Source organism: Sesamum indicum, linkage group LG7 (genome assembly GCF_026168435.1).
Source record: "Sesamum indicum cultivar Baizhima isolate 11 linkage group LG7, ASM2616843v1, whole genome shotgun sequence".
Classification (NCBI taxonomy): Eukaryota; Viridiplantae; Streptophyta; class Magnoliopsida; order Lamiales; family Pedaliaceae; genus Sesamum; species Sesamum indicum.
Genome location: NC_142663.1, coordinates 13,624,393 through 13,648,233, shown reverse-complemented (window position 1 = coordinate 13,648,233; position 23,841 = coordinate 13,624,393). Strand labels below are relative to the sequence as shown.

The window sequence follows — 23,841 nt, the reverse complement described above, 5'->3', positions numbered from 1 at the left end:
CGTTATGGGCTGATGGGCTTGATTTGGGCTTGCAATTTTTTCTTGGGCCAAATATATGTATGAAAGATATATTTTCATTTTAGAATATTATATATATATATATATATACTTGAAATTGCGTTCAACTTTCATGTATAGTTTTCTTGCAGTTCAAATGAAACAAAATTTATCAATTTCATATATTAGTTAAGTTTAATTAATTTAAACTCCTTACATAAATTTTATTTTCTAAATTATCATGTTACATTCAAATTAATTTTATTAAAAACTTCATTTGGAATTCACTATGAAAATAACGATGAAAACTATAGCAATTTCGTCAAACATATCAGTTTAATTTATAAAAAAATTTAGTTGTTTAATTTATAAAAAAATTTACAAAGTCAATAATTTAAAGTTAAGGGATATATATAATTTTCAAAGTATTAAAATTTATCAACATCGATAGCTATATCTACGGGTAATTTTGGTTTATATGAATATATCATAAAATTTGTGTATATAAATTTTTTTTGCTTAATGCATTATTTATTCTTAACTATGTAACTTAAATATAAAACTTTAAATAAAAGAATAAAAGACAAAAATAACAACACTAATGAATCTCTATAATTTTTTTAGCGTAAGGTTTATTTTTTAAAGTATCCGACCCCCAAGTTGGTATCCTATGGAAACTAGGGTTAGTAAACACTAGTCAGGGGTAAAAACTGATATTTCCAAATTTTACGTGCCAAGACTTGAAATTAATCAGGAAACAGGGGCTTGACGTGCAAATATCCATCTTCGAAAACCCTAAACCCTAGTCACATATCCCCTCTATAAATCGTCCTCCATTTCACTGACGCCCCACAGAACCTTCACAGGTATACTCGCCCCTTTTCACTTACGTACAGCAGCCATGGTTGCAAGAACTCCAACCAGAGGTACGCTATATTTTTCCTTTTCTCTTGGAAAGAAGGGAAATATAGAGTAATTAGCTAATGGAGTTTATCTTTTTTCGCAGGGCGTGGCGGCGGCGGCGGGTTTAGGGGAGGAAGAGGAGATGGTGGAGGAAGAGGTGGAAGAGGCGGCGGTAGAGGAGGATTTGGAGGACGGGGCGGCGGCGGAGGGAGTGCCATGAAGAGAGGCGGTGGTAGAGGAGGCGGCGGGAGAGGTGGACGAGGTGGCAGAGGCGGAAGAGGTGGAGGAATGAAGGGAGGAAGTAAGGTAGTGGTGGAGCCCCACAGACACGAGGGTGTTTTTATTGCTAAGGGGAAAGAGGATGCTCTCTGCACAAAGAATATGGTTCCTGGTGAAGCTGTTTATAACGAGAAGAGGGTTTCTGTTCAGGTGTGGGTTTCAATTGAATCGTACTATTTGTTACTTTAACATGACTATGGATTTTGTTGTATTTCTTGCATTTGGCATCTAGTTATACTTGCTCTTGTTGAACATCTTCAGTTCAGTTGCCTCTCAGAGGATTATTATTTTCTATGTCGTTGGTTCTTCTGTTTCTTGTGATGAATGGTTTTCATGTTATTCTTTCCCAGAATGAAGATGGAACAAAGGTTGAATACAGAGTATGGAATCCTTTCCGTTCCAAGTTGGCTGCTGCAATTCTTGGTGGAGTTGATAATATTTGGATTGTGAGTTTGCCAATCATATTACTTATTGTTTTGTTGCATATTTTCTTGTCGATAAGATGCAAATGTTTGATTTGGATTATGAACGTCAAATCAGTGTCTAATTTGTTATTTTTGATTCAATTAAGAAACCCGGCGCCCGTGTCCTTTACCTCGGTGCTGCGTCAGGGACAACTGTTTCTCATGTGTCTGACCTTGTTGGCCCTGTAAGTGGTTTTAACTTTGCAGTTACGATAAGTTTTAAGGTAAGGTATTGTGCTAATTATGTTCTTGCTTTCCATACTTGTTTGCAGGATGGGGTGGTTTATGCGGTTGAATTTTCTCACAGAAGTGGTAGAGATTTGGTGAATATGGCAAAGAAGCGGACTAATGTTATCCCAATTATTGAGGACGCGAGGCATCCTGCAAAGTATAGAATGCTTGTGGGCATGGTGGATGTTATATTTTCTGATGTTGCTCAGCCTGACCAGGTCTGCTTCCACTGTAGATCATTAATCATGATCCCACCTCCTGATTAATACGTTTCATTAGATTACCATATGCTGGCATATAATTTACTCTTTATCCTTGTTGGTGGTTTCAAATGATGTTTGTGCTTTCATCTAATTTACATCGTGCAGAAGTTCTCCAATAATATTTTCTTGTTATTTTGGTTTTAGTTTTCTATATTTTTATTTACCTTATTTCTTGAAGAGATATTCCTTATTTTCATTTTTTTTCTATTTCTTTTCACAATCTTAATTTTTTTAAGGTTAAGATACTCAGTGGATTCATTAGTTATTTTCTCTTTTTAATCTTGGACATCTTTTTATCCTTTCATATGCGTACGCAGATGATGAGTTAACTCGGATTCCCCTTCAGGACATCTTGGATGATGCAAAACCGAGTTTCTGATGCATTCTTGATTTAAATATGTTGTTGCTCAGTTTATTTTACTAATATTTAATATGAATCTTATGTAGTTATGAAGCACACACGCACATTCAATTGTTTTGGGGTTTGGTTGTGAGGATAGAAGGTCTGTTTTAGTACTTTTCTTTTCCACGCCATATCTGTTAAACCAGTTGGGTTCTTGCAAGCTATCTGAGTAAATTTCATCATATCCTTGATACAATCCAAGTCGGATTGAGTTTTAGTTGCATCAGAAGGTATCAGTGAGCAGTAGATGCTCATAAAGATTGAGGATTTGCTGCATATTGTGTTTTTATTTGATATGTTTGCTTCTTGCAGGCAAGAATATTGGCTCTAAATGCATCATACTTCTTGAAAGCTGGAGGCCATTTTGTGATATCCATCAAGGTTTGTAGTCTTGATTTTCCTCTGGAGCAAGTGAAACTGTTTAGCTTGTACATTTTATATCATCAAAAAACAAAATAGAACAAGATTTGCCTTATTAACTCATTGAGTCACCATTAGTCTATTTTGATTCTTTCTTTTGTTTGTTCAGGCAAACTGCATAGATTCGACTGTGCCGGCAGAGGCCGTATTTGCCCAGGAGGTGAAGAAGCTGCAGGCAGAACAGTTCAAACCAGCTGAACAGGTCACTCTTGAACCTTTTGAGCGAGACCATGCTTGTGTTGTTGGTGGTTATCGTATGCCGAAGAAACAAAAGGCAGCATCCTAGAGAAAGTTTGTTATTGTTGTTGGGATTTTTGCTTCACCCTCAAACTTGTTATTCAGATATTTATCATGTGTAATGTAATAGTAATCCTTGTGCACAATTTTGATTTTATCATCTTAAATCTGTCGCTCCTCTATGAGGAATTATGCAGTTAGTTCATTGAAGGATCACTAGATGTTTTGACATATTCAGTTGCCCCATTGTCATTACTCGCTTTGCATCAAGACCGATTATTGCCGTAATTGAGGAAGTTCATTCAGAAAGAGTTGATAATTTTGTAAGATGTAACATTCTGTACTTGAGCATAATAGGGATGGCTTCAATTAAGAAAACTGATAAATTTATTCATCTTCAAACAGTTTTGTATTATTTGAATTCAAACTCACTTCATGTGAATAACGGTCGTCTAATTGTAGTGATCAAGCAAGGTTGAGGAAATTATGGCCTTTTCACGTTTCGTTTCCCTAATGATTAAGAAAAAAACATGTGTGAATTGAGGTATTGGACAATTATTGATCCAGTCCAACACCATCTTCACTTTGGCCCATGATCAATGTATACTATGCACTGCACAAGAACGGCAATCCAGCTCCAGATATATACCTGCTGTGCTTTTGTGCATCTTGCCCTCAATGGACGTCTCACATTGAGTTCCATTTATGTATTACTACGGTATCTGGCTATGTTTATAATCTTCTCAAAATACTTTGTATGATATTTGAGAGTTTATAAATTTCAAAAAAGTGTGATAATTTTTTTCTTAAAAAATTTATAAGATTTCAAAATAAAATATTTTAAATTTTATAAACTCTTTAAAAATTAAATTCTATAATATTTTTAAAAACATCTTATAAGCTCTATAAGAGTAATATGTCATTAAATAAAAATATCCTTATTTCCCACCACAAAAACACATACTCTCCCTCTCTCTCTCTCACACACACGCACTCACATACTCTCTCTCTCTCTCTCATTTTAAAATATTTTGTTTAATTCTTTACACATAGAATATTTTATTATTTAATAATAAATTATTATAATTAAATATAAAAAATTACTAAAAAAATATAAGTTTAAGATATTATAAATTTTATGGCTAGAAATAGTTATTGATAGAAAAAATATCAATTATATATCTATGTTAATATCCGACTAGCAAAAATTATGTAATAATATATAATTTTTTAAAAGAAATTATTTATTAAAATTTTATTTTGATTCGAGTAGTAGCATGTCCTTTTTGATCATTTTATCAATAAAAGATCTAATAACACCAATATTTTATAAAATATGAAAACATCTGATGAGCTTTAACATTTTATTTTATCTAAACGATTTGAAAACTTATTTTTAAAAAATAAAGTCCAATATTTATAAGCTCGTAAAATATCTTTTTAAAAAAAATAGCCAAACACCCCCTGATTCGCTTGCATATCAACAAAAGAGCCCAAGGAGTCCATTTGCTCAACGTTCGAACACCAGATTTTAAAAAGTTTTATGCACCCAATTTACATACACCTAATATTTGAATACAAAACCTCTTATTAAAAAGTTGTATACCTTAACCATCAGTGTAACAAGTCCCCTAGATCACCTGCTTTCTGTTCACCAACACCCGATCGTCGGCCCCCACACCCAAGAATCTACGGCTGATGATCCATTTGAAACAACTTGGGAAAGTACACCAGAATACTCTCTTAATCTGACAAGTTTCCAAGCTCCAACCGGCTGTAGGCGGTGGAAGCACGCATATACGTGGTAGGAAAAGACAATTACCCGGTTGCTGGCAGGCTAGTAACGGAAAATACAAAGGGCTACGCTTCGCTTCCAGCACAGGTTCAGTTCACGGAACTAAGACGGCGTGCACTTTTGCTTCAATCCCACTCGCAGGTTGTACGCGTGCCGGCTGGCGCGTGTTGTGTACGAGGACTCACTAATTCTAGTCTACAGGAAATGCTGCTTGTATTCTTCATTCATGTTTTGTCTTTAGGGCTAATTATATCGATCTTCTTGAAATTTAGTATAATTATACGTAAATTTTTTATGTTTGAAAAAGTATATCTACTATCATGACGTTTGTTTCTGTCTAATAAGTAGATTTATTCATTAATCAAAATTCACTAAACTTATTAATTAAGCCAAAAAAGTGAATAAAAAATTTATTTATACCTCGATTGACTTATTGCAGGCTGAACAATTTTTTTTCTAACCAAACTACTATTATAAATGTGAAGATGTACTTTATTACATGTATTAGTGTGTGAAAATATGTATAAGGGTACTTTTGGTATAAAAAAAGATTTATTGAATTTACAATAAATCAGTAATAAGTCAATTAGGCATAAACATGAATTTTAATTGCATTGCTTTTGCTGACATCAACAAATTCGATGATTTTTTTACTAAGAAGAATTTAATATGTTAATACCCCACTAGCATGAATATACATTTATATTATTTTGCACATGTAATAATTCGGTATTTTTTTTCATTTTTATCAAAAAATATCATCTATAAAATTTAATTTAAAATTAATCTAACGCGTAATATTAATGAAAGTATTTTAAAAATATTTAAGTATAAAATATATCAATAAATAATTTCTTATTTGATCCCAATAGCATCATATCATTTATTGTCGTTTCAAACAATATAAAGATGTGAAAACATCTTATTTTGTTTAAACATTTTAAAAGCTCATTTTAAAAATAAGATCCAACAATTTATAAACTCCGAAATATTCACACGCATCCTAAAATTGACCTAATTTATGACATAAACCAACTATTAATCAATCTCAAATGTTAGATTAACCTCATTAATCCCAACCTAATTTAGGTAGAGAGAAAAAGGTGTGGGGTACTAATCACTGCAGATAAATAGTATTTACCATTGGTTAATGACAACAATTAGCGCAATAATTACGAGGTCTTTATTTATTTATTTTTTGTGTTTTTTTTAAATAAATTGATTACAGTTACATCATAAATTTTAATAAGTTCTAATTAAATCTATATCATTTGTCCTATAATTTATTTACTCAAATTATTCTTATTTTTGATAAATTATACTTACATCCATTAGAAACGTCAACAACTGCTAGGGGTAGTTTTTATAATTAAGCAAAATCTAAGGTTGTTTATATAAATAGACCATAAATTATGGGTATAAATATAATTATCCCTTTTAATAATTATAAAATATAAAAATCAATATATTAACCAACAATTACGGTCAAAACAAACAATCGGTTACTGTTAGAGTAAACTGATAAGACATATAAGTGGAATTTGAACTCGTGACCTTATAATTATAAGATATCAACTTAACCAATTAAGTTATATCTCATTGATAATTATTCGAAAGTTAGGACGCTATTTCCAAAAATGCTTGCAACATATCAGTTGCTAGGTATGAAAATACCATACATTGAAATTACATCAAATTATTTATAAAAATTTTACTATAGTAAAATGGCATAATTTATATGATTTGATATTTTTACACTTAGTTGTCTCACTTTCTACGAGTTTATTGTGATTTATTTCACTTTTCTTAATTATAATTATAAATTGACTGAATATTAATGTATGATTCAATTTATTAAAATATTAATAGAATCATATAATTACCGATTAAAAATGGCAGAACACCCTTAAAAAAACGAATTTATCACTAAAAAACAAGAATATGGTAAAACAAAATAAGAATTCGTGTGTTCTTGCTACAACATCGATTGTTTGTATTGAGTTTTAAATTTTTTATTTGACTTTAAATTTATCAATACTGATTCAATCATCGAAATGTTATTACTGCGGTGACTCAACGAACCTAACGATTTCAGTATTCTAATGTACCCTCTTTATTCCAAATCAATATATTCTCGAACTTGATTCCGATTAAATACAAATTTGAATAACAACATATCATAAAAAGTATTGAATGATGATAGCTTTCGTATCCGCAATTTAAACATCAAGAAAATGAAAAAATTTAATCTTGATTGATTTTTGTCGAGTCTGAATTAATTATATGGGAATGTAAAATTTTTCCACATAAAACATGGAACTAGGCAAGATTTTCTATGCAAAATTTTGCCCCTTGAGGTCCACTTAGTCTATGCAACCAAAAATGCCTTATTCAGACAAAAGCACACTAATTTATCAAAAATTAAAAATAAAGGACAAAAACACACTAGTTTTGTAGTGGTCCTTCTTTTCATGCTCTGTCCTTCACACAATAAAGATTCTTATTGAATCCAATTATAGATAAAAATTTAAAAATAAAAAAAATAAAATCACTAATATTATCCAACTCTCATAACCAACGTCAGTAATTCACGTGAAATTGTACGACCGGAAGAAATTTATAAATAATCGTCCTTCATATAACAAGTACAAATTTTACTACCTTGATGTTTTTATAACCTTATTACTTCTCTACGACCTAATAACTTAAGTATCAGAGAACTATAACTGCGTTTCCGATGTGGTTCTAATGATGAAGTATTTTGTAGGTTCCCAACTTAAAGAATCAAAGCGTATTTCACTCTCTAAGGATGACAATCATATAATCCCATTCAAATAGACCTTATTCCGAATTTTCATTACACCACCAACAAATCATGTATTTTGTTTTACCATGTTAGAAAAAATCATGGATTTGTGTTTTTAATCTTCTCAACATTCCTATCTTTCTGTGTGTCAGAGTGCAGAGTTTGACACAATATTATAACCACTCCAATAGAAATAGTTCACAGAGTCACCTTTTATTGTAACTCACTCTGCGGGAACTTTTAACCCAAATCAAGTTTGATCGAATTTGGACCAATTATATGGCAAGTACAAATATTTATTTCCTATGTGATTGATGTACAGTTCAAAAAATATAACCAATCACACGATAATTATATCACACTTGCTCTAGTTATATTTTAATTTAGTTAGACTAAAACTTAATTTAGATAAAAATAAATAAATAAATTCCTTTCACTCCAAACAATCATAGAACAAAAATTCCAATGGGAAGAATCTTTCTCGGTCCGGCTCATCAGGAATTCAGTGTATACAGACTGGAGGATAATGAGAAGGACTGGGGACAATATTTAGTGCATACTTTGATAACAAAATTGATAATGAGATATACAATTAAATAAAAGAGGTTGTTTTTGGGGTTATATATAAATAATGAATTTTGGGTAGGGGACCAAATTATTAAATTAAAAAAAAATTGTCCTTAATATTTTAAATATTATCATAAGTTATACCAGGAGACGAGTCGATGTCAAATGAAAATTACACGTAATTTTAGTGGTCCTCTTATTTTTATTTTTGTGATAAATTAATTTCACGGGATACGAAAAATATTTAAAATTTAACGCAAATAATTTTTTGACTGATGCGTAGACCATAAATTTGGAGTCAATACAAATATTCGTGGTCAGACTTTGAAAATAACTTAAAGTCTTTCGATATATACTAAAATATACTATTTTTATATTAAAAAATTGGAAGTTTTCAACATATTCAAAATGATCACAATAATAAAATTCATCGAGTCTGATCAAATTAAACCTAATATTGGTAAATATTTTCAAATATTCATAAATTTTGGGAATTTTTATGCCCCGTAATTGATTAATCAAATAGTAGGGGAAAAAATAAAATGAAAACAATTGAAAAAGCCAGATATCCATAAAGTGTAAAAAGTGGTAGATATTGGGGATAATAGTATAGGTGTTGATTATTAAAGTTAGGCAGCTTTTGCACTTACCATTCAACCAAATTATTCATGAAGTGAGAGATATGGCAACAATTTCTTGTGCACATATGTCAGATATTATAATTATATATATGTCAAATTTAAATTTTATTGAGAAAGCTATTAATATTAAAATTTTAGTATTTCAAATCACGTGTGATTCTATAAGAACAGTATGTGTGCGCTTGCGTTTTTAGGATCGAAACTGATTTCACAACTTTCTTTCTACGAATACGTAATTTATCTTTCATAAGAATAAAATGTCATTATTTGGTCATTTGATCGGACCTAATAGGCTTGGCGACGTCTGAGTCTTTTATTAGGACAAATTACACGTCTAGTAATTTTGAATCTATTCTTCTGTTGGGTCGAATAATTTCTTTAGAATATTGCGTCATTAACTATTTTTTCTAACTACAAAAAAAGAATTAATATATTACATTTAGGTACAAATGTATTCCAATTTCCATCATATATATATGCTAAGATCCTTTTATTTTGTCATTAATCATTTTAATTTATTTTTTTTTGGGGGTGAATGGAATCAGATTCAACTACTAAAATTAGGAAATAGAAATGTTATTAATTAATCATGCTTAGTTGCTAAGCATACTTTAATTTGTGACTCACCAAACATTTATCAATAGGTCCATTTTCTTGGTTTTGATTAATGTATTTTCTTCATAAAAATTAATAAGAAAAATAGAGAAAAAGAGGATTGATTCCTGGAAGTTGTGCTTCCATTTTTTGTCCTAACATCCAAGAATCTATACCACTTGTATTAAAAATTAAAAAATTTAAAAAGTGGGACCAAATCGAAATATGCTCAAATTCCTTATGGGTTGTTCAAATAAAATATAGGCTAAAATATACTTTGTCCTCCTGAATTATTTTTAATATAATATTTATTTTTTAAACTAATAAATATAATATATATCTCTGATAATTAAATTTTCAGATAATATTGTCCTTATATCATGTAGATATAGTTCAAAGATTTTTTTTTCTAACAATTTTGCATTTTAAGTTTAATGTTTTTTTAATTAAAAAAGTATCTTTTAATTATAACAAAGTAATATAGAGTTAGTGATTTTTATTATATTTTACGTACTCAAAGTTAAGTAATGATTAACTACAATAAATACCCAAAAGATTTTATTAATTTGGTAATAGAATTAAGTTATTAACTATTTATTTTTTAGATAAAAATGAGTAATTAAATGGTTTTCTGAATATATTTTCTTTAAAAAATATGATAAAATATTTATATTTATTCATTTTTTCTAAAAATATTTAACTTTTGGTTAATCATATATATATTTGTCAATTTCTTTTGAAAAGCATATATGAATTGTTGGTTATATTATATTTATTGCAACTACTATACTCTATTTTCAATTTAAATTATTTTTTTAAAGAAATAATTAAAAAATAATTTAGTGATGATTTAATGTAACAAATACTAAAATATATTGAAAATAATATAATTACTCAAAGCATGAGGGACATTTTTGTCCAATCAAGGAGATAATTTAGGGGGTAAATATTATATTATGAATAGTTCTAAGGGGCAAAGTGTATTTTACCCTAAAATATATTATAAGACTTTGTTTGCTTCAAGGTAAAATTATAATTTTAGTCCTATAAAATTAGGGGTTCAATATTTTTTAATCCTTCATTTTGTATTATTTAAATTTAATACATTTGGTCTCCTATCTTATGGGATATATGGGACTAGATATATCGAGTTTTTTCTTAGTTTTGGGACAGTTGTAAAAATCATGAAAAATATATGACTAAATATATCGAGTTTTTTCTTAATTTTGGGACAATTGTAAAAATCATGAAAAATAGATGACTAAATATATCGATTTTTTTTAATTTTGATAATATTTTAAAAAATTCATAAAGTAAATGACTAAAAATATTAAATTCACTATCATATGAGACTAAAATCGTATTAATTTGCATATTGCACCCTTCAATTATACTTCACTGACACTTTGCACCCTTAAATTATATTTTTGGCAATTTGCACCTTTGAAATGCAAAATCGTCGGCGATCTGCACCCCAACCAATTTCGGTGATATTTCCACTGGAAAAATCCAAAGGAAAAAATCACTGGGGCCAATTTGTAATTTTAACAAATGTATAGGTGGAAAAATATGGAGTTACTACATAAAATTTCACTTTTTCCAAATTTACCTCTCACTCATCTTCTTCGCTTTCAAACTACGGCTTGTAGAATTTTACCCTTCTGATTTGGCCCCACATATTTGTTAAAATACAAATTTGGCCCCGCTGATTTTTTTCTTTGAAATCTCACTTTCAGGTCTTATTTTTTTTCTCAATCATATTTTTTATTTAATTTAATTTTTTGCTTATTATAAATTTAATAAATAATTAGTGGGATGATAACACTAATTATTATTAATTACTAAATTGCATTAAGATGCGTAAAATTTTGACTTGAGCGTAATAAGTGATTGGCACTTCAAGTCCGCAGCTCCCGCGTGTGATGTTCACGTGATGACCGCCCGCGTGGTTGTCGCGTCGGGCCTTCCCCAACAGCTGTGGCTGTTTTACGCTAGCAATCTGAACCGTCGGTTTCTCCTCAAATTCCTAAAAAGAACAAAAGAGTCGCTGTATCCGACGGTTGGAAAGGGGTACACGTAGACGCTGTCGTAAAAGCAACAATTTTCAAATTTAGAAATAAACTAACACAAAGATCATCCACGCCAGTTGGAAACCTCGCATATCATCGTTTCTCTCTCTAAAACCTCTTCGTTTCTCTCTCTAAAACTCGAAATATACTGTGTGTTTTCTCCCTCTTATAATGACATGACGACAAGAATCAATCCACTGGCTTCAGAATCGAAAACCCTCCTCCTAGATTGAGTATAGTATACAAGAGAGAACAACCACCAGTTTTCCTGCAAAATGTCTTCCGGATTCTCCGGCGGTGGGCCGGACTTCTTCGCCGCCGGCGGGAGAGCCACGAGCATGAACGGTGGTTATAATACCAATCTTAACCCACAACAGCAGTTCTCGTTACGGTCGTTGATTGCCGGAATTCTGCCTGACCCGGCTGCGCAGATCCGTCGACCGCAGTTGATTGGGAAGAGATCACTTTCTGAGTTTCACCAGAATCAACAAGGTTCAGGGTTTTATCTCCGGAACGTGAAGTCGAGAGTAAATTACCAGCATGCAACTCCTATATCTCCCTTCTCTACGGTGGAGTTCTCTCCTGTCCCTTCCATTTTGCCGGAAGCTTCTTCCGTTTCGAATTCTATGATCTCGAGGTATGGCCTTCCGATTTGTCAGCCACACCGGCTACAACCTCTGACTTCCTCTAACAGAAATGTTAACAATGTGTGTCTCAATTCGGGTACGACTCTTCCGGGTTTGGGCTCAGAAGTTCTGCGGCAGGACTCCGAGAAGAAGATGATGAATCATCGGTTACAAGAACTGGAAAAGGAGCTTTTGGGAGAGGAAGAAGACGACGGAGAAGCAGTATCTGTTGTTACTAACAGCGAGTGGTCCGAGACAATCCAGGATCTAATTAGCCCGATCCGGAAGCCCATTTCTCCATCGCCGACTTCTTCTTCTTCCTCTTGTTCTTCTACTTCAGCTTCTCCTCCAATTCCCTGCTCCAAACAGTCCTTGATAGATGCCGCTGTTGCTGTCTCTGAAGGAAAATTGGAAGTCGCAGCCGAAATACTCACGCGCCTCCAGCAGGTTGCGAACCCAAGGGGCAGCTCCGAACAGAGGGTCACGGCTCACATGGTTTCTGCTCTCAAGTCGCGCGTGAACCCCACAGAGCAGCATCGTTTGCCGGTGGGCGATCTTTATACTAAGGAGCATGCCTTATCAATCCAAATGTTATATGATGTCTCGCCATGTTTTAAGCTGGGTTTCATGGCCGCCAATCTGGCCATCCTGGAGGCAACATGGGATCAGGGCTTTAACAAGGTTCATGTCGTGGATTTTGATATTGGTCGAGGCGGACAGTACATGCATTTGCTCCACGCGCTGGTGGCGAAGAAGCCAGCTGACAAACGCGCCGCCGCCGTCGCATTAAAGATCACTACCTTCACGGATTCCGTCCCCGGGGACGAACATAGGCTGAAAATGGTTGGAGAAGGACTCAAAGCATTGGCCAGCAAGATCGGCGTTTGTTTAACTTTCTCAGTCAAAAACTCGAAAACCACCGATTTGAGCCGGGATAATTTGGGGGTGGATCAGGACGAAGCCCTTGCCGTGAACTTCGCGTTCAAATTGTACAAACTGGCGGATGAGAGCGTGACGACGGAGAACCCGAGAGACGAGTTGCTCCGCCGCGTGAAAGGTCTCTCGCCGACTGTGACGACGGTGGTGGAGCAAGATATGAACGCCAATACGGCTCCTTTAACGGCACGCGTGAGGGAAACTTGCGAATACTACGGCGCATTGTTCGAGTCGCTGGAGGCCACGGTGTCCAGAGAGAACCCGGATCGAGTCCGGGTCGAGGAGGCGCTGGGCCGGAAAATGGGCAACTCGGTGGCGTGCGAGGGGAGGGACCGGGTGGAAAGGTGCGAGGTATTGGGGAAGTGGAGGGCCCGAATGAGCATGGCCGGGTTCCAGCCCTTGCCCATGGGTCAACCCGTGGCTGAGTCGCTCCGGGTTAAGCTAAACTCCGGGACACGTGGCAACCCGGGGTTCACCGTCAGCGATCAATCCGGCGGAATCTGCTTTGGGTGGATGGGACGAACGCTCACCGTCGCATCTTCTTGGCGTTAGTTTCACATCTAAAAAGTGCTAATTAGTTTCTAAAAACGTAATTCTATTTACGTGATTATTGTATTAATGTTTGTATTAGCGTTTTCTCGAGGAAAGGGATGACCCGCCAAAGGAAACAACAATTAATGAACACCGTGTGCTTAAGATTCCTCCAAACGATTTTCTTTTCTTTGTTTTTTTCTTTTTTTTTTAATTTTCTGGGGCTTAATTGGTTGGTGCAACGCACTTTAGATTTTTTAGTATATTCATAAATGTATAATTTGACAAATATGATGTAAATTTTGAGAAAAATGCAAATAATCCTCATATGATATTGTAAATGAGAAAATTACTCTTATAACAAAAATATTAATTTATCTCTTTATATTTTTTTAAAAATAAAATAATTTATTTTTTTAGACAGAGAGTCAATTGTTCTATTTTAAAAAATAAAAAAAAGTAAATGATACTTTTTTTTGAGAGGGGTAATTTTTTCATTTGTAATATCATATGGAGAAATTGCACTAAGTACTATAAATTTCAAGAACAAAAATCAATACATGATTAAAAGTGAATTAAATGATAGAATATGAGTGAAAACAAAAATTAAGCATGATATTATAGTGACAATTAAAAACTACGGATCATTTAAAATAAATATAACTCATTATTTTGAACAAATATTTAAAGGGTATAGTTAGTATTTTAAAATTAAGTGTTGTGGTGTTATAAATCAACAATTGTGATTGAGAAGTAATTTTACTTTTAATTTTTATTTTATACATATTTGCATTAAGAAAAATGAAAAATTAGGGGAGTGGTGAGTTGTATGGACTATGGAGGGGTTAGCTCTTAGCTCCCAAACTCAAAAGTCTGAAAATCGAGCGTAATGTTTGGATTTGTATTTTAAGTGTTTTGTTTTGTATTTTGGAGATAGAGAGAGAAAAATAGAGATAAATAAGTGTGTGTTGAAAATAAATAGTACGTTTAGATTTGTGTTTTGAGGTAATTTAAAATATTTTAAAATAAATGGTGTATGTTTGATGTTAGGATTTGAGAGATAAAAATCACTGTTCAAAATTACTGTAAGTTTATATATAAATATTGTAAGTTTAATGTTGTATTTTTGGGAGACAAAATTACTGTTTATTATCAAATCATGTTTTTTTTATATTACATATAAGTATAAATATATTATATATAGAAAGTTGAAAAATAAAAAAATATACAAATAAAGTGTAAAACCCAAAAACAAACATTAGGGAGGGCTCCACTGTTTGGTATTGTTTTTAGGTTGTGGCTGTGTGTCTGGTTTCCCATAGCTCCTAGTTGGTGGGGACACGTGCCTCCTCCTCATTAGTTATCACATTTTCGTATTCCATGATTATCAATCTTGGATATTATGATCAACAACTGCTATTCAAATCAAACAATATTCATGCATTTGTGAAACTCGATTATTGGAATACTACCAATTATATTTATTTTGATATAACAAATCATATGGTAAATTGATTTAAACACAAATTTAATTACAATAGTAAACCCATGATTTAATTTTCTTTATATTTCAATGGGATTATAAAATCATCAATTTAAAAAAAAATAATTAGACTAATTACAACAGCTTCTCCTGAAGTTTGTTATAATTACAATTACCTCATCATTGTCTGAAAAATTATAAATACATCCTCGCGACAACCTATTCTAAAAAATTATTTGTTAAACATCCGTTAATTCTAAATTATTTATAAATTTTTAAATAATGACTAGATATTTTGTAATTACGACATATGTTAGGAGGGCCCACCGTAATTTATTTATTTTAGGTAAATGTAAGTTTGATTAATAAAACAAGATCGTACAGTACAACAGTGCTCAATTGATGATTTCTTCCTCGACATGCCAAGGGATACGCCATTGTAATTTTCTTATTTGTCCCAAACTCAACATTTATAGGAGAGTAAAGGTTGAAACTCCAATGTACCTATAAAATTTAAGCTTGTCAACTGCCTTACCAAACTCTAACTCAAATCAACAACTCTTGTGAAATTGAGATATTCAGTTTTAGATCTCCGTACAAGACTTTAATCTCATGCATTTATGAAATAATAATAATGTGAATATTTCAATCAGAAATACATCCTTCTCATTTAATGTACTAATTCCCACTTCCTAACTTTTCACCAATTTGGTTAGAAATGTCAATATTGTTAATATAACACTACAAAAAATAAAATAAATTTTCCGTCATTATAAATAATGACGACTTAAAAATTATAATAAATCAATTTCATTTATCACAGTCATAAAACAATAATGCGATTTTAGTTATGACTAAAATATTTGTCATAATTTTTTGTTGTGGCTAATGTGTTTCGCTCACTTGTAAAAAAAAAAAAAAAAAACGGCTAGTAGTCGTTGCATAGCCCTGGTGAATTAGTACTTGTCATGGTTTATTTAACAATGGTAATTAATCATGATGAAAAGGTCATATTTTTTTCTGGTACGAGTAAAATCATGGCATAATATGGAATACGGACGTCTGTGATTCAACTATTTTCAATTTTTGATTTATTTTTTTCAAGAAATGATCATATATTTGTAAGTAGGTAAATTGAGACTAATTATAGATGAAATAACAAAATAATAAAGAGATAATTGTACTAAGTTTTTGTGAAATCATTATGCATCCAAAATGCAAATGATATGAGTCCCTTTCCAAGGAGTCTCTAAAGTCTTTGCTAAGACAAATGTGCAATCATTTGTTTGCAAGTACATTTGACTAATTTCTATTTGCATATCCCTTTGTCTAAGGCTTTTCATAACCCCTACTACCAAATTTGACAAAATGAATTATTACTCCTAGTTTTTTAGTTAATTATTGTCCTTGTTGTTCCTTATAAATCAGCAAAAAAAAAAAAAAAATCGATTAACTTTTAGAATTTTTGAGGTATTTGATTGGGAAAAACTAATTGATTATCATAGTTATATAATTGCTCTTTTCGACGATGACCATCGGCACATTACACAATTTGATCACTGTAAATTAAGTTTTTTTTGTCCTTACTGTAAAGTAAGTGTAAATCGTTACTAAAACTTACAATATACTGATGTGAAATGACCCATCATCAAGATAATAAGATCGTTGTTTTTATCGAATTAAGTATTATAAATCAATCATTGTTAGCCTAAAACCCACCAACATACAATGACTAAACTTTCTGTTTTTTTTTTTTTGCAAGTCCACAACACCTCGATCGAGATATATATATTAACAGTTTTTAAATACACAATATATAATGTTGTTGGAAGATAAAAGTTGGTGTTGCCAATTAAGACAGATGATGATGTGTATTTTGGTGAATGCATATGTGTTCTTTGATATTTATATTGAAACAGAGAAAGTTTATCATAATATTGTACAAGATGACCCTTTTGGTGATTGGGCAACATACACGTATATGTTAACACAAGATTCACCCAGCTTGCCAGTACTAACTCAAGCAATGGGAAGATTTTGGATAAATGAAGATTATGCAAGTCGATCTATATACAACCATCAAGACAATGAGTATGTTATGTTGAGCCATAAGTCGATAGTTTCTTAAATAATGTTTCAATAGACTCATAAGGGTGAAAATGATGATAATCCTGATAATGATGAAGTCAGCACTCCAATTATGTTGGACGTACTTGGTAGTAATACTAATGGGCGACAACCCAACAATAAGAGGGGATTGACTTAAACATATCTGCCACATTGGAGCCACCTTCTCTATATCCAATTATTTCATCTTTTAGTATTAAGAGGTATCGGTCGATTTGTTCAATATACTACTGATAATTGAGGTAACTTTTACAACTGAACACTGGATAGTTTGCATGTAGATTGATTTTCAAGAGTAAAGACCACTTGAAAGTAAGTGTACAAGATTTCTTGATGCGTTTTTTAAGATGAGAATACCGTGTGTTTGAGACAAACCAAAATTATGGAAGATTGCATGCTAATATGATGCAGATAATGGGTGCAATTGGCATCATGACGATGGTTCCTAGAAATGCTTTCTAAATATCTACTCAGTGGTGAGGAGGACCTAATTTGTCTAATTTCAAACCGGCACAATAGGTTGAACAATGTCATTAATTTTTTTTTGTAGCTCTTAAGGTTTTTTTATGGGGTACATAGATTTTATCTACGATATGTGTGCTCGACCTTTAATAAGGAGTTAAAAAATATTCAACTAAAAGATCTTTGTTGAAAGGCGGTTGTTGAGCGGAATGTTTGCAAGTTTGAGTGAATATCTAATGGAACCCCAACAATTGGCGGCATCAATCTTGCCATTGTTCAATACTCCACTTCGAATCTACTTTTGTAATAAGATTACCGTCAATCGGAAGGGCCCATACGACTGAGATGTCCTAAAGTGTGACAGTCACCTTACTAATCGAAAAATGGAAAGTATGTCTTGGATAGCAATCTCTCAAGTAACACAAAAATAAGTGTGTGTCATCTCAACATGAATATAGTGGATAACTCCTAAAAATTCATATTCTGCAAAATATATAGAATACGGACGTGACGTCAAAGTAGCTGAAAAATCCGAAAAGAAATCGCCACATTAAATATCTAAAACTAATTATAGTCGGAGCTCTAAGCACATCTTCACATCAATGATATACCTAACCATACAACACACCTACATCACGTAAATTAAAATTAGCCATATTTTTATTTCTCAATACAATTTTTTTTTTCCTGCTAGAAATAATATCTTCGCGCTTAATTTTTTCTCTAAAAAAAGTTGTGGTACTTCTCCTCCGCATGCATGCAATTTGGGTAGATGTCATGATTCATGAAATGAACAAGGGAACAAACAGAGTAACCGAAATTTGGTGAAGGCATTAGTCTTGAAATGATGAGAGGTATGTACAAGTATGAAGTTTGGCCAACAAACTTAATTAATAGTTATTTCAAAATTTAAATTAAATAAGAGGGATAGAGAAAATGACTAATTGAATATTTTATTTTAAATCTATTCTATTTCATTTAATACAAATACTCTATACACGTGGCATGTATATTAAATAGGGTAAAAGATGCAATAGGATTTGAAATAGAAAATTCAATTTGAAAAAAAGAAAAAAGAGATGCTAAGATAATGGTATGTGATGCGTATTGGAGTCCACTAACATCACAATGGTCGAAGGATCTTTATAAAAATAATAAGATCAAATGAGATTTAACCTGCAAAAACATGGACTAACACTCCAATGCTTAAATCAATATTTATACTATTGGATAACTAATTGAAAGAACTCACGAAATTTGCTGATATCAACAAAAAATTGAATGAAAATCCATATTTACGCCCTCAACTTATTACTAACTTATTGTATGTCAAATAAATCTTTTATAACCATATTACCCTTATAAGATGAAGATGTACCCATCACATGCATTAGGGTGTGACGATATATAAGGATATATAAGGGTGTGCCAAATTTAGTGAATTTAAATCATCATTTTATTTTTATCTATCACGGGCTCGAGTTCAATCCAACTTCACAAGTAAACAAGGCATTATAATAATTGAAAATAACTTATTTGTTTTTTTTTTTCAATTATATTGATACAAGGATTAATTTTACTTTCCCATCTAGCTACTCTAGGTTGGGGGTAGGTCCTAGGGGGGGGGGGGAGTTATAGATACCTTTCCATATTTTGTATTTGGAGTACTTCATTTAATTTCCTCTGCCGAATTGGGCTTTGGCGGTATTTACCATGCACTTCTGGGACCCGAAACATTGGAAGAATCTTTTCCATTCTTTCGGGAAAGATAAACCTCTTTCTTTGTGGCAATCCTGTCATTTTTTCCTGATGGTCTTGCAGGAGAAGGATTAAGCTTGACCAACGGGAGAGGATAGGGTTTATAGAGCTAAGCACAGCATGAACTGACCCCCAGGCCAGACAATCCCAAGAGATCGATAATCAATAAAGATAGAAAATTCATACTTGGCTTGACCGTGCCTTTTCTCGAGTCGAAGGCGAAAACTGGAAAGTTCATCATTCAATGGTGCGCTGTTCATAGAAAAGAAGGCGTCGCCCAACGAGTGGCAGATCTGGATAGAGTATCGCTCATAGAAGAAGAGTTAGAGCGATAGATATTAATTTTTATTTTTTAATCTTTTTTGTGACTTTTAATTTTTCTTACTTCTTAACCTCACGTTTCTTTTTCTTCTTATAATTTTTTTCTAATAATTTCTCATAATTTTTTATTATTATTTATTAACTAATATATATTTTTAAAAAATAATAAATAATGTTTAAAATTTAAACACGTACATTTGTGAATTCCACGTGTACTAGTTATCGTTGGTATCCATCCTACTTGCCGAGCCAGGTCACTCTAGTGGCGAATATGTAATATTTTCTGTAAATGGGTGTATTTCCATAAGAAGGTAAAATTTGACCGTTGCTACTCCACCGCCCTTTATATATGCGAGAAACAGAAATCCCCAGTTTACTACCCTTCTATGTTCATAGTCGTTGAGAAATCGAAGAAATAATACAGAAAAGGCAAGAAAAAAATCTATTATTTTCAGTATAATCAAGGGAAATTTACTAGAAATTTCGACGGAAAGAGCGAGCAGTTCCTCTGAGAAATTCAGGCAATTTCCGAAAGATTCTTCTCCGAGTAATCTCTCTTAATCCTTCCGCTTTTTCTTTGGAATTGCAGTGAAAAGTTAGGTTATGATGTGAGCCTATGTGTATATTTATCTGTTTAAACGCATTTTTTTATGTTTGCTTTCATGTGTTTGTTTAATGCTAGTAGTTCTGTGAACGTGATACTCAGGGATTTGAAATTCTGAGATTATTAAGGCTGCGTTTGGTTTCACCGAAACGTATGAAAATTTGAGAAACTTGAAGTTTGATTATGTACATGTAAGGTATCTTTAAAGATTCTGTTGATAAAATTATGTAAAACCTGGAACCGCCTATTTTAATTGGTGTAGATGATGCGGCGATCATGGGAGTATTATTTGGAACGCGAAGAAAGTTTTGTTGCTGTATTTTTCTTCTATTTCTTTGGAAATTAGTGATTTTATCCGACTTAATACAATGTTTTTTTATCTGGTTTTTGTTGGTAATCATGTAGTTTCAGTTTATGCCAAATTGAGTTTTTCTTGTTCCATTTATGGCTCTTTCTTTGATTTTCTTAATTCTGCTTGGCTGTTTCAAGTGATCTTCTTGCATGTTGTGTCTTAAGGAAACTGAGGATCAGAAGTGCCATGAATATATGTGAATGAAGGATTTCGAGATTCTTATGTGTGGCAGAAATCTTGACTTCTCTTGTGTCTGGGGTTTTCCCTTTCTGAATTTTGTGCATTGGTTACATTTGCTATGTGGTGCACTAAGAAGGCATGCTGTTTTATCTTCTCCGATCTTTTAGGTTTCTAAATTTCTGATATATCAGCCGCAATTATGTGAATAATATATCCCCCTAACCATGAATTTTGACATTGTTTTCTGTGGCAAAGTGGATGGTAAGATAAAATCACAAGTTTTCTAAACTACACGTCCACAACCAATCAGAAACCCATGTGATGTAGTTAGTGTTTTGGAGATTTTCTTGAGCACCCTAAACATAGTAACCATTTTGCTTGTCTTTCTTAGTAGGAGCATTCTTGTTCTTGGTATGTTTCTATGTTCAATTGCTAATGCTAGATTGTTCTGCAATTTCAGAGAAATAGCTTTTACTGGAAACAAGCACCATGGCAGCCCCAGCTCATCGTCTGATCCAAGATCAGAACCTAAATTTCCCATACAATGGTAATTGTTACCTATATAACCAGCACTATCTGTTAGAAAATTTTATATTTTATCCTGTCTTAAGTAGATGTTAGCTCATGCTTTGGTTTTTATATATAGGCACCGCACCTCGGGGGAAGACTGATCTAACTAAAGCAGGTAAAAGAGGAGGCCTTGATGGAAGGAAAGCTCTCAACGACATATCAAACTCAAGAAAGCCTTCTGTGCATCACTCTGTGAGAAAAGACAATTCCATAAATGTCATATCTATTGAGAAAGATCCTATTGGTGTTAAAGCAAAATCCTCAAAGGTGGCTGAGAAAGGAAAAGTCGGTGGTAGGAAAGCACTTAGCAATCTTACAAACTCAGTTAAGCCACCAAAGCAGGTCCTGGCTACAGGGAGGAAATTGAATTCCATGGCAGAAGAAAATGTCCCTAGTTGTTTGGTGAATGAGGGGTTTCTACATAACCATCAGGAGTGCATCAAGGCCCAGATGAAGTCTGTGGACATGGACTACTTTTTGAAGTCAGTTGGACTGAATAATGGTATAACACTCTTCTTTGATCCATAACTGCCAACTTCAACTAATCATTATGTTCTGTCTTGTTAATTAGTTTGTGTTTTGTGTTTTCAGATATTCCTATGCAGCTGTCAGCCAGAAAGGCACCTCAGGTATCCTCAAAGAAGGTATCTCTGCTGTTCTTTTCCTACTTTTTTATTTTAAAAATGAAAAAAACTTGTAAATCGAGAAGTAATCTCTTAGACAAGAACTATAACTGTTCATGTTTCAGCCTGAGTGTAATATGAAGCATTTGGAGATGAAAGAGATGCCAGATAACATTTTTGAAGATAAAGTTGTTCCTAGCAGTAAGTCTGAGCTTTTTGGCTACTGTTCACCTGCCTGTCGATCTCCTCAGTCACCAAAGCTACCATATATGAACTGGGAGGACAACAATTTTTCTGATCTGACGGTGGTTGAGACACCTAAGCTGATGTAGTCTTGGAGCTCCAAAGATGGTTATTGCTTGTGATAACTTGATATAAGACGGCGAAGGTTATCTGATGTTAATCTCCAGTGAGTTTATTGCGTTGAGTTTTGCTGGTTTTTGAAGATCGGTTAGTTGTCATTTATTAGTCAACTATTCAGCATACTTAATAGAACAGTTCTAGGCTTTTGATATTTTTATGCCCGTGGCATTTTCATATCAAGAAAGCAGATAGATATCTCTCATGATTTCTGCAATTTTATGTTAGTTCGATAGACGTCAATATTGATTAGTTATTCTTTGGATAAAGCTCACAGCAAATGGGTAATATGAAAATTGCTATTAAACCACATGGTTATTAGTACTCCTCTATCGAGCAATTGATTGATAGGCTCAACTGGCCCACAATCACCAAGAGAAGATAGTATGGGGCGCAATCCATCTGGAGCCAGGCGGAAGTGGAGCCATATGGTTGGCTGCGTCCTGGAGATCAACGCAGGATGGAAAACCATAGCCACCTCACCTGTAATGCAGAAACATAGACAAGGACCAGCCTCCAATTCTATTGGACACGTGGCAGCACTACAGAAATGTTAAAACTGGTGACCTGTAAGTCAATTGTTGGCTCATTATCACCTTTTTTTATTGGTCACTTCATCTTATGTTTTACGTAGTAATATGCATTTAATTAAAACTCTTAGTAAGCTATAGGTATGGCGGTCATGAAATCAATTTTATGGTTTGATCTAAAATGTTCTAAGTTGATGAATCAGTGAAGACAGATTTCTTAGAAACTTGCACTGAGTGATGGTTTCATATGATGATTTTGGGTTTCATAAACAATGGATTATGATGTTGCGCAATTTGGTGGGTGCATGGCAAAGAGCTGTCGAGTCTACTGAATTGATTCGCAAAAGTTATATGAAAATCAATGAGGCATGATCGGTCTGACTATAACTCCTTAGGTACGATAGTATAGGAATTAGTTTTTTGAATTGAGGAGTTACGGTAGACTTGTATACGGGTAATCAAAAGAATTTAAAATCGCCTACATCGAATCGCTTTTCATATTTATTTTTCGAACCGCAATTCTAAATTTAGAGTAAATCGCACCACACTATTGGTTTGGTTTTAACTTAGTATTTAAAAAACCACCAAAAATCGAACCATACTGCTAAATATATAATTATTTTTTTAAATTATATATATAATAATTCAATAAAATAATTATTTTTTTAGAATAATTTCATATTTGAATTATATAATCTCAAAATTCATA

At 32.8% G+C, this 23,841-nt stretch overlaps 3 protein-coding genes and 1 non-coding gene across 4 annotated transcripts; all 4 read left to right on the top strand.

The window, feature by feature from the left end:
• Positions 1-778: 778 nt before the first annotated feature.
• Positions 779-3,428, top strand: LOC105166694 (rRNA 2'-O-methyltransferase fibrillarin 1). The gene is made up of 7 exons (XM_011086143.3): positions 779-923; positions 1,004-1,329; positions 1,530-1,625; positions 1,751-1,828; positions 1,916-2,092; positions 2,853-2,921; positions 3,070-3,428. The coding sequence occupies exons 1-7, from the start codon at positions 899-901 to the stop codon at positions 3,244-3,246; spliced, it is 948 nt and encodes a 315-aa protein (XP_011084445.2). The 5' UTR covers positions 779-898; the 3' UTR covers positions 3,247-3,428.
• Positions 2,449-2,520, top strand: LOC148787575 (small nucleolar RNA snoR60). The gene has a single exon (XR_016066540.1). It is a non-coding gene; the product is annotated as a small nucleolar RNA snoR60 (small nucleolar RNA).
• An 8,313-nt stretch (positions 3,429-11,741) lies between the features above and the next one.
• On the top strand, positions 11,742-13,939 carry SCL8 (SCARECROW-like 8). Its single transcript, XM_011086144.3, has one exon. The coding sequence runs from the start codon at positions 11,945-11,947 to the stop codon at positions 13,781-13,783; it is 1,839 nt and encodes a 612-aa protein (XP_011084446.2). The 5' UTR covers positions 11,742-11,944; the 3' UTR covers positions 13,784-13,939.
• A 6,236-nt stretch (positions 13,940-20,175) lies between these two features.
• LOC105166696 (uncharacterized) lies at positions 20,176-23,445 on the top strand. The gene is made up of 5 exons (XM_011086145.3): positions 20,176-20,460; positions 21,510-21,596; positions 21,696-22,121; positions 22,211-22,263; positions 22,368-23,445. The coding sequence occupies exons 2-5, from the start codon at positions 21,539-21,541 to the stop codon at positions 22,572-22,574; spliced, it is 744 nt and encodes a 247-aa protein (XP_011084447.1). The 5' UTR covers positions 20,176-20,460; positions 21,510-21,538; the 3' UTR covers positions 22,575-23,445.
• The last annotated feature ends 396 nt before the right edge of the window (positions 23,446-23,841 follow it).

Bases quoted from the DNA above. Each gene is read 5' to 3' on its own strand.
- LOC105166694 (XM_011086143.3), top strand. From the start codon at position 899: ATGGTTGCAAGAACTCCAACCAGAG. The intron at 1,626-1,750 runs GTGAGTTTGCCA...GATTCAATTAAG, and splicing joins GAGTTGATAATATTTGGATT to AAACCCGGCGCCCGTGTCCT. The intron at 1,829-1,915 runs GTAAGTGGTTTT...ACTTGTTTGCAG, and splicing joins TGTCTGACCTTGTTGGCCCT to GATGGGGTGGTTTATGCGGT.
- SCL8 (XM_011086144.3), top strand. From the start codon at position 11,945: ATGTCTTCCGGATTCTCCGGCGGTGGGCCGGACTTCTTCGCCGCCGGC.
- LOC105166696 (XM_011086145.3), top strand. From the start codon at position 21,539: ATGGCAGCCCCAGCTCATCGTCTGATCCAAGATCAGAACCTAAATTTC. The intron at 22,122-22,210 runs GTATAACACTCT...TTGTGTTTTCAG, and splicing joins GTCAGTTGGACTGAATAATG to ATATTCCTATGCAGCTGTCA. The intron at 22,264-22,367 runs GTATCTCTGCTG...TTCATGTTTCAG, and splicing joins CTCAGGTATCCTCAAAGAAG to CCTGAGTGTAATATGAAGCA.